The following is an 11,463-nucleotide window of genomic DNA, read 5'->3' on the forward strand; positions in this document are numbered from 1 at the left end:
CAAAAGAATTCATTTGCATACCGTTAAAAAACGGGATTCCTACGGAACGGTGGCACAGAGAAGACAACGAAAGGTAGGAGAAGAATGGCCTTTTTTAAGGCTATTCTGACGTGTTACTTAGAGATGAGCGAACACTAAAATGTTCGAGGTTCGAAATTCGATTCGAACAGCCGCTCACTGTTCGAGTGTTCGAATGGGTTTCGAACCCCATTATAGTCTATGGGGAACATAAACTCGTTAAGGGGGAAACCCAAATTCGTGTCTGGAGGGTCACCAAGTCCACTATGACACCCCAGGAAATGATACCAACACCCTGGAATGACACTGGGACAGCAGGGGAAGCATGTCTGGGGGCATAAAAGTCACTTTATTTCATGGAAATCCCTGTCAGTTTGCGATTTTCGCAAGCTAACTTTTCCCCATAGAAATGCATTGGCCAGTGCTGATTGGCCAGAGTACGGAACTCGACCAATCAGCGCTGGCTCTGCTGGAGGAGGCGGAGTCTAAGATAGCTCCACACCAGTCTCCATTCAGGTCCGACCTTAGACTCCGCCTCCTCCGGCAGAGCCAGCGCTGATTGGCCGAAGGCTGGCCAATGCATTCCTATGCGAATGCAGACTTAGCAGTGCTGAGTCAGTTTTGCTCAACTACACATCTGATGCACACTCGGCACTGCTACATCAGATGTAGCAATCTGATGTAGCAGAGCCGAGGGTGCACTAGAACCCCTGTGCAAACTCAGTTCACGCTAATAGAATGCATTGGCCAGCGCTGATTGGCCAATGCATTCTATTAGCCCGATGAAGTAGAGCTGAATGTGTGTGCTAAGCACACACATTCAGCACTGCTTCATCAAGCCAATACAATGCATTAGCCAGTGCTGATTGGCCAGAGTACGGAATTCGGCCAATCAGCGCTGGCCAATGCATTCTATTAGCCCGATGAAGTAGAGCTGAATGTGTGTGCTAAGCACACACATTCAGCACTGCTTCATCAAGCCAATACAATGCATTAGCCAGTGCTGATTGGCCAGAGTACGGAATTCGGCCAATCAGCGCTGGCTCTGCTGGAGGAGGCGGAGTCTAAGGTCGCTCCACACCAGTCTCCATTCAGGTCCGACCTTAGACTCCGCCTCCTCCGGCAGAGCCAGCGCTGATTGGCCGAAGGCTGGCCAATGCATTCCTATGCGAATGCAGACTTAGCAGTGCTGAGTCAGTTTTGCTCAACTACACATCTGATGCACACTCGGCACTGCTACATCAGATGTAGCAATCTGATGTAGCAGAGCCGAGGGTGCACTAGAACCCCTGTGCAAACTCAGTTCACGCTAATAGAATGCATTGGCCAGCGCTGATTGGCCAATGCATTCTATTAGCCCGATGAAGTAGAGCTGAATGTGTGTGCTAAGCACACACATTCAGCACTGCTTCATCAAGCCAATACAATGCATTAGCCAGTGCTGATTGGCCAGAGTACGGAATTCGGCCAATCAGCGCTGGCCAATGCATTCTATTAGCCCGATGAAGTAGAGCTGAATGTGTGTGCTAAGCACACACATTCAGCACTGCTTCATCAAGCCAATACAATGCATTAGCCAGTGCTGATTGGCCAGAGTACGGAATTCGGCCAATCAGCGCTGGCCAATGCATTCTATTAGCCCGATGAAGTAGAGCTGAATGTGTGTGCTAAGCACACACATTCAGCACTGCTTCATCAAGCCAATACAATGCATTAGCCAGTGCTGATTGGCCAGAGTACGGAATTCGGCCAATCAGCGCTGGCTCTGCCGGAGGAGGCGGAGTCTAAGGTCGGACCTGAATGGAGACTGGTGTGGAGCGATCTTAGACTCCGCCTCCTCCAGCAGAGCCAGCGCTGATTGGTCGAGTTCCGTACTCTGGCCAATCAGCGCTGGCCAATGCATTCTATTAGCCCGATGAAGTAGAGCTGAATGTGTGTGCTTAGCACACACATTCAGCTCTACTTCATCAGGCTAATAGAATACATTGGCCAATCAGCGCTGGCCAATGCATTCTATTAGCTTGATGAAGCAGAGTGTGCACAAGGGTTCAAGCGCACCCTCGGCTCTGATGTAGCAGAGCTGAGGGTGCACAAGGGTTCAAGTGCACCCTCGGCTCTCCTACATCAGAGCCGAGGGTGCGCTTGAACCCTTGTGCAGCCTCGGCTCTGCTACATCAGAGCCGAGGGTGCGCTTGAACCCTTGTGCACACTCTGCTTCATCAAGCTAATAGAATGCATTGGCCAGCACTGATTGGCCAGAGTACGGAATTCGGCCAATCAGCGCTGGCCAATGCATCCCTATGGGAAAAAGTTTATCTCACAAAAATCACAATTACACACCCGATAGAGCCCCAAAAAGTTATTTTTAATAACATTCCCCCCTAAATAAAGGTTATCCCTAGCTATCCCTGCCTGTACAGCTATCCCTGTCTCATAGTCACAAAGTTCACATTCTCATATGACCCGGATTTGAAATCCACTATTCGTCTAAAATGGAGGTCACCTGATTTCGGCAGCCAATGACTTTTTCCAATTTTTTTCAATGCCCCCAGTGTCGTAGTTCCTGTCCCACCTCCCCTGCGCTGTTATTGGTGCAAAAAAGGCGCCAGGGAAGGTGGGAGGGGAATCGAATTTTGGCGCACTTTACCACGTGGTGTTCGATTCGATTCGAACATGGCGAACACCCTGATATCCGATCGAACATGTGTTCGATAGAACACTGTTCGCTCATCTCTAGTGTTACTCAGAAAAAAATGTGTTTGAAAGATAGGATGCCTTTAAGAAACACAGGCAAGAACATTGCTGATCTGAAAAAGCAAAGATCTGGATTCATGGAGCCAAAGGGGCAGAAAAGAGTTTTAGCTTGGAAGTATTCAGACTCGGACATTGGCTCAGGGGGGGACTATGGGTGCACTTGATTTTGTGTTGGTAAGGTAACAGGCAGTAGATCAATTGAGCAGATATAGCACAGAAAAGAGGAAAGAGGTTTTATAATAAAATACATATTGAAAAGATGTGCTGCATGAGGACTTTCTGATTTCTGGACAGACAGGGAGAACAAACACAGTGAATTGGGTATTGATTTTCTTTTCTTTTACTGCTTTCACCCTGCGGGTTAAATAATATGATAATTTGGGTTGTAACAGACATGGCAATGCCAATTATGTGTAGTTTTTATTGTTATTGTGTTACCTTTGTATATAATACAGCAATTTGTTCAGAAAAAATGGTTTTTATGTATTTTCAAAATTTCCTTTGTATTTTTGAACATTTTAATGTTTTTTGACATTTAGTTTTTAGTCCCACTAAGTGTAACATGTATAGACATCTGACTAGGCCCTGCCTCAGGGCCTAATAGGGGTACAAAGGCATACCAAGTCATAGTAACCCACCAGCACTCCAGGATCGTATTGGGGAGTAATAATGTGACAGAGGGAGCCCACTCCTTCTATTTAATGACTTAGTCCTGGTTCACATCTGCGTTCGGTACTCTGTTCAGGGAGTCGACTTGGGGACCCACTGAACGGAATACCGAACGCATTGACAAGCAGTGAGTAAGGAAAGCATACATACTCCATAGACTATAATGGGGTCTGTGTGTTTTCCATGCGGTGTCCACACGAGTCATGTGGAGAGGAAAGTAGTTCATGAATTGCTTTTCTCTCCGCATGTTCCATGCGGACACCGAACGGAAAACACATGGACCCCACTATGGGGTCTGTGTGCTTTCATAAGCTCACCGCTTGTCAATGTGTTCAGGATTCCGTTCTTGGGCCTAAGCAGACTTCCAGAACAGAATACTGAATGCAGATGTGATCCAGGCCTAAGATGCCATGGTCAAGAGCAACTAATGGCTTAAACACCAGCATCGGAGGAATCTCCAATCCTGTCTGTTATAGCATAGTGCCAAGTATAATATACAGCGACACTCATTGCTCTTGGTGCAGACTTGAGTTCACTCCATCACAGTCACATACATGTACAGAAAATTGTGTTAACCTGTTAATGGCAGCATCATATGTATATGCAGCAACTGTCAGCAATGGGTTAAAAGATCACATGCTGGCTTCCTGCATCTACCATATGAGGGAGCAGAGGAGATTACTGAATATCCTTCATACATCAAGCTCAACAATATCATAGCATTCAGTAAGCACCTATGCTCTTGTTACTGGTGGCGTCTTGCAGCCAGCATGTCATCTTTAAAATATATATATATATATATATATATATATATATATATATATATATATATATATATTTTGCAGGGGATTAAAAGCTTTGTGTCAGTGCTGTGACTGCTATACAGATATAGAAAGAATGTGATCAGCACAAAATGGTGAACCTATTTCTATGTTGAAATTAATTACGGTTTTTTATCATGGACACAGGGGACATGGCCAGGTATATCTTGTATATATTTGCACGTATTACATCCTTTTTGTACAGAATATGTCTAACTTGGGGCACAAATGTGATGTGAAGAGAGCCTTAGAATTACATCAGGTTTATGATTCTGTCACATATGTCAGCCTTCCACATAAATGATGATCTGTTGTGTCATTTTGTAGGCAGAAGCAAGTGAGAAGATCTGCACATCTGCAGAAAACACAACTTTTCCTGTACCATGTGATGTTGTACTTGGGATATTTACCCATATGTTCCTAACTGTTCATGTAGGACGTGTGAAGTGTGCAGGGATAAATCAGATAATGCTGAAAACGCACACACATCACAGGTATTTAAAGCGACATGTCACAAGAAACATCCCCCGAAACAGCAGGCTGCATAATAACCCCTGTACGTACAGATGCAATATGCAAAATACCTGGTTATTCCAGGCACACAAATTCTGCACCCTGTAGAAATGAGGAGGCTGGTGTCATAAAGGAAGCATTTAGTTCTTCGCTGAGATAGTGACTGACACCCTTCTCTTTACTCGTATCATCAGCTAAAATCTCTCCCAGGAACAAAAACTGTCTATGAAATGGGAAGGAAAATGAATAGCAGGCAGCAGTATACAGAGAGGACCTCATAGCAAAGATCAAACTGGACCCCTGTTGTCACCGCCACACCTGCCATGAGACAACCTTTATGACTCCTGGCATAAACTGAGGGGCAGCATTTTTTTTAATCAGCCGCTACATATTGGATTATTCCCACAGATAGTAGCAAATGATATTTTACTCAGCAATCCCAGTTCCTGTCCAGTCCAGCCTCCACTCCTTTCTCCAAAGGTGCTGCAGCGTTCTTCAGCTTCCACCCCTGAGGACACAACAGGAGCAGGGATAGGTGAGTAAAACGTCCAATAGGTAGTGGCCGAACCTGTATGGCACCAGGGAAATGAATAAAAACAACAAACAGTTATACTCACCTCTCCTTGGTCACTGACAGGGCCGCTCCTACCTCCATCTGATGTCTCCTGCCCAGGGGTCATGATGTTATGATGCTTGGTGCGCCCCATATGTCCATTGAGGCCCAATCACAGGCCCCATCTGTGACCCTGGGGCACATGACATAAAAGGGAGGCGAGAAGAAGACTGAAGAGGACACCAGCAGCAAACCGACACCACAAAGATGCCCAGGAGAGGTGACTATGGGAAGAATATGCAAATCTGTCTTCCATGATGTAATTAGGAAGTCAGGTGCCTCAGTGTTGCAAACCAATAGAGGGCGCTCACTGGAATGTGCAAGCCTGTCTTCCCTGATGTAATTAGGAAGACAGAAACTCAGTGATATAACCCAATAAAGGCTGCTCCCTTTAACCTCATGCTCGACCTTCCAAGAGGCCTTTGTTTTGCAATGATGCTGGGATTATTACCAGGTATAGTCTCTCAACTGAGGACAGCCGTTTCGATGTTATTGCATCTCGTCAGCCCGGTGTAGAGAATACTAACCTGGTAGAAGTGAGAGGCTTAGATAGGGTTAGGGGGATATCGTCACTCCTTGGGGAGAGACCATCATATAGGTGTGTGGAGACTTATTAAGCCTTTAGCACTCCACTTTGCAAGGGACCATGGGAAGAATATGCAAATCTGTCTTCCATGATGTAATTAGGAAGTCAGGTGCCTAAGTGTTGCAAACCAATAGAGGGCGCTGAGGCAGAGTGAGTATAAGTGTTTGTTATTTTTCTTCACCTCCTTCTGGCCGCCCTTTATTAAACTCTAGGGTCTGAGGAGAACACAGAGTATAATAGTGCTTTGTGGGTGATGAACCCCAGAAGTTTCAGGTTTGGGCTGAACCTGGAAATTTAGAAAGATTCTGGTTTGCTCATGTGAACATATCCTGCCTACAATAAGGAAATCATGGCTGGGTTTCTGACAAGTCCTACACCATAGGAAGTTCCTGCATTGATAGTCATATGAACTGGAAACATATCAAGACACAAGTCACCACTAAGATGGTTTGAGAAAACCTTTAAAGCTGTGAAAAAATGCAATTATTTATATAAATACATTTTTCTAAAGTTTATTTGCAAAAATATGGAACTTTTAATTGTCTACAAATTGAAACATGGTTATATTCATAGGAAAACCCCTTTAAGAATTAAAGGCAACCTACAGTATAAAACCATTTTAAAGCAAATTCACCTAGCCTGAGAGTGATCCCTCATTGAAAAATCTTTATGCAAATTTTCACCAATGGGTGTTGTTCACTGTCCACTAATCCAAACCACAGCCCATAATTCCCGGTGATCCAACCCCACTTACCCACTTATGGACAGATATCTGTCAGATGTTGACCTATCTAATGGACAATTGTTTAGAAATTTCACCTAATAGTTGTCCGAAACTGTCTCAATCGCTTGTTACGGCAGACATTTAGTTGTCTAGAGGAAAAACAAGGATTATTTTTCAGCAGGGGGGACTGCCACTTTTAATGAGTCACATACTCCTCTTCCTTCTCGCTGCCTCTCTCCTTCGTTCTTTAGTTCTTGGCAGGCGAGCCTGTGACTGGAGACATTAATTACTAGCACAGTGAGCTGTTTATTCTCCTTATTAACACACCTGTGCTGCTGCTTGTGTGTTAGGAGTCGCTGTCTCGCCTCACGTGTGCCTCCGTCCTGTCACAAAGGCGTAGCGCTTCCACTAGAAATAGAGGGATTTGTGATTAACCCCTTTGAGGGCAATATACTCAATGCACTGCCATTGATTTCCAATACATATAGCTGTGGGATTCAGAGACTGAAGAGTCAAGGGTCCGTCTGCCACTGAGACAGTGCGCAAAAAGATATTGGTTTTCTGATGTATAAAGTGGAGTCAGATTTCTGTGTTTCGCTGTAATTTTAAGGTTATTTTGATGGATTTTTGTGAGATTAAAGGACGTGGTAATTACATCTTGTGATTTCATCTAATTAGTTTATTATTTTCAGATTTTATTTTTCTACCAAACCATGCATCTCCTTTTACCCTTGACATATAAACAAGACCCACTAATTGTTCTTCTTCTCGATCTTCATTCTTAAAGCAGGCTTGCCAGCACAGTCCTAAAAAATGAGACACCCAGAACTAGTCTTAGGTTTGCCAACAACCTGTGCAGATTCCGCTTATGGTGCCCTTACCTATCACAAGTGCTTAACAAGTGTTGTAGGTGGACTTGGTGGCCATTTGTTACTTATTGCCTTTACGTCACCCGTATACGGCCTGAAGGTCTGTTCACATAGGGGAATTTGGAGCTCAATTTGAGCCAGATTCTGTGTCCAAATTTGCCACAAATCCCACTAAGTCCTTGGGTCTAATGACCAGAACTTGCTATATGATAGATCCCTATGCAGGAGCATAACTACTGGGGTAGCAGCGATAGCAGATGCCACAAGGCCCAGGACATCAGGTGGCCCGGCGGCAGCCACTACCACTGCGGATTGTTTTTTTAAATAGGCCGTTACCTGCTGGAGTAACTCCAGCAGGTAATGGGCTTTATTTAGATTTGCAACCACAATATATTTTGGATGCGTTATGGCAGTGTGCAGTATGCCTAAATGGAGAGTTCACAAAGCGGATTCTGCAGCGGGATCCGTCAGCAGAGATCTTTGGCAAAAGGATTTCTACTCTCTTTCATTTCAATGGGTGGTTAGGGCAGAACACTTTTTTTTTCAGATTTTTTCAGTTTCCATTTAAATGAATAGAAGATTTTTGTGGCAGATTCTGGATGGCTATTTTCCATTTACTGCCAAGTATTATTTATCTGGGGGGCTATTATCTGTGTGTGTGTGTGTGGGGGGGGGGGTCACTATTACAGCACTATTACTTTAATAGTTCTCTCCCACAGTTAATAGTCCCCCTCCTCCCACATACCGTTCAGTGCAACTCTGTCTGCTCTGTTGAACTACATAATTTTCTTCTACCTACATTGCGCTGATGCAGCACACGGGAGCCTGTGGTGTACAGCGCATCAACGCTCTGTAGGTATAATATAATTATGCAGTTCAACACAGCACAATGGGACAGGGCACAGGAAGGCACCCCTAACACTATGGCGGATGCCAGGTGAGATCTGTGGGCTGTGGTTCGGGACTGACAGTAGTGCAGCTTGGTATTTGCTGTTTGCACCTGACCCATATGTGGCCCCAGCCCCTTTATTGAGTGGTGGCAAGCACAACACAGGTCACACATCAGTCCACCATGGAGACACCAAGGAAATCCTCAGGGATATCGGGTGAATTGTAATTAGCTCAGATTCATGTGACTTGTCTGCACATAAATGCCAATTGATTCTGCCTATATTCTGCCAATTGATTCTTGGGGAACTGATTCCTGGGATCTCCAGTAAATGTGCTAGAAATTTTCCACTGTTTCTGAATTTGTACTTTAATAACACTTCCATGATGATAACTTTATTAGTATAAGGAAAATGTTTGTTCTCGTACCGTGTTAGCTAGTGGTTATGAAATATAAAAAAACAAAAAACTTTATTAGTATACACCAACTCATTTTGCTGTACAGGATTTGTCTTGAAGTTACCTCTACAATCCCGATAGATTCCCAAGTGACCAAGTGACTAAAAAAGAGTTGTAAAACTTGTCATATGTTAGCAGTATAGAAAAAAAAAAATCAATTTTTGTACACTTAGAATTCATTCATGAATCTGTAACATTGTGTCCTGTGGAGGATTCCATTTTTAACCCTTTTCTGCTGCAGTTATTTTTGTTTCTTTAAATTTCATTGTTTAGTCCCCACCTTCCAAAAACCATACATTTTTTTATTCTTCCATTCAAAGTCCCATGTAAGGGCTTATGTTTTGCGGGAAAAATTGTACTTCATAATGGTACCATATGATATTCCATAAGATCTATTAGGAAGCTTGAAACATTTCAGAATCAGGTGGAATTTGTGCAATTTTATTATGGGTTTAATTTTTACAGCATTTACTTTGTAGTCAAAATGACAAGTTCCTTCACATTACCTGCAAAGTGGATGAGATTCTGGTTAATCCAATCTGCACATTGTAGAAAAATATCCACAGCAGACATGTTGCGATTTCAAAACCGTTGGGTTTTTGGAAATTGCACCATCTCAAGTATACCTATGGAAATGCTGGTGTTTTCCATATAGATAGTATGGAAGCAGAAGGTCCGCAGAGTAAAACCACTGAGTCTCCGCTGAGTCTCTACATTGGGATGTGGTTTATTTAATCAAAAATGGAAATATCTGACGGTTCCTGCTATGCAATCTGTTCTATACCTGTGTGGTTATATATGTCATACATGGTGTACTATTGATTTTTCTACTCCTAATATCCCATTATAGCTGAAGCACACTTTGCATTTCTGCCTGTAGCAGGGTATGTGTCCAATACAGAGCAGTTTTTGTAGTGTACACGCAGGGAAAGCTGTATATAAACATGCATAGGTTGTTATAAGAGACCTGTCTAATCCACTTACATTCACATTGTTTTTTTAGTTTACTGGTTTCTAAAGATGGGACTTCCCTAGCAACAAGGAGTGAACACCAAATTAGCAAAAAGGAGAGGGGTTTTTTTGGCAGAAAAGAGCAACAATTGTAAATAAAATGCATTACATTTTGTTCAGAATCGCATGCTCTATTAAATTACACACAGTGGTTTGAAAATGTAGTGAATTTGAATTAGCAGTATTTTACTCTCTCTTCTTTTCCTTCAGGTTCGTGCAAGTGCCATTGCTCAAGATGCAGATCAGAATTACGACTATGCCAGTAACAGTGTGATCCTTCACTTGGATGCTGGAGATGAAGTCTACATTAAGTTGGATGGTGGAAAAGCTCATGGAGGCAATAACAACAAATACAGTACCTTTTCTGGCTTCATCATTTACTCAGACTGAGAAAGATATTCTCTGGACTACCCCTACCTAAACCACCAGGAAGCAAGGAGCCTGAGAGAGAGAGAAGCTTGGGACAGCTGCATGGGACACTTAAATCTCCTCCATTGGGATTGTGTAGCTGCTCCCCATTTCTTGTCCAAGACCTCTGTTGTGTCCTTGATCACTCCTGTGCCATCTCCCATGCTTCACTGTGTAGCTGTTCAATAAAGCCTCACTACTGTACTCCTGGCCTAACTTCACTCATGTCTCTGTCCTCATTTGAGGCCATTTTCCCATTCATAGCTCAGTCCTATACTGACCGATTCAATTTTATGAACACCTAGTCATTTTTATACCTTCTACACCTGTCACGTTCCATTCAGTATTGGATCATATTCCTGAAAACTGCTTTAGTGTCTTGCTGCCAGATTATATTTTTTAATCTAGACTTGACTTCTGTGCCAATCATTACTCATTAGGAATTATTTCATTCTAGTTCATGGATAGATACAGTAGAGTATTTAGTCCCACAGTGTGAAATATGAAGGGCAGCTCTCTTGTCATATAACTGTCTACATGGCCTCATAATTTGATCCACCTCCCTTTGCCTTTCCATGGGTATATATCTTTGTATATCAGATCCATATTTATCTCCAGCAGAATTCATTCCTTTCACACTTCCCATTCTGGTAACCTTTCTATAAATCAAATGCTTGTATATATCTACCAAGACTCTATGTAACTTTTCATGCCACCTGCATGTATTTCTTTGATGAGGAGTGGTCTCATCCATGCTTCTACTATTTCCTGCTCAAGAATCATACCCCTTCCACTTAAGCTTCATGTCCACCAAGCCTTACCCATGTATCATTATGCCATATTTTATGTTTGTAGAACTTTGCGTACATCTCTACACCAAAATTCAAGGTTCTGAATCCATATGTTCACCCATGCAGTCCTTTGCAGGCTCTTCATATCCCTAACCCCAGCCCTCCTCCGAGCTCTACAGCCATGCTATAGTCAGTCATGAGTCAAAATCTGTCCGCCAGCCTCACATTTGCACATCTCAAACCATCTATGTCCTTTCTCTAAGTCTATTCTTCTCCGACGCTTATGACTAAATCCCTTCAACAACCTCAATCCCAAATCTCTCGCTTATGTCAGAACCC

General features: G+C 43.3%; 1 protein-coding gene across 1 annotated transcript in view; it reads left to right on the top strand.

Annotated features, from left to right (window-relative positions):
* Window positions 1-11,225, top strand: part of C1QL1 (complement C1q like 1) — a 70,050-nt gene extending 58,825 nt beyond the window's left edge. The window contains exon 2 of the mRNA XM_075277150.1: window positions 10,136-11,225. Coding sequence (XP_075133251.1) covers window positions 10,136-10,315 — 180 coding nt within the window. The 3' untranslated portion in view covers window positions 10,316-11,225. The remainder of the gene's footprint in view (window positions 1-10,135) is intronic.
* Window positions 11,226-11,463: the final 238 nt, after the last annotated feature.

Source organism: Leptodactylus fuscus, chromosome 6 (genome assembly GCF_031893055.1).
Source record: "Leptodactylus fuscus isolate aLepFus1 chromosome 6, aLepFus1.hap2, whole genome shotgun sequence".
In the NCBI taxonomy this organism is placed as follows: domain Eukaryota; kingdom Metazoa; phylum Chordata; class Amphibia; order Anura; family Leptodactylidae; genus Leptodactylus; species Leptodactylus fuscus.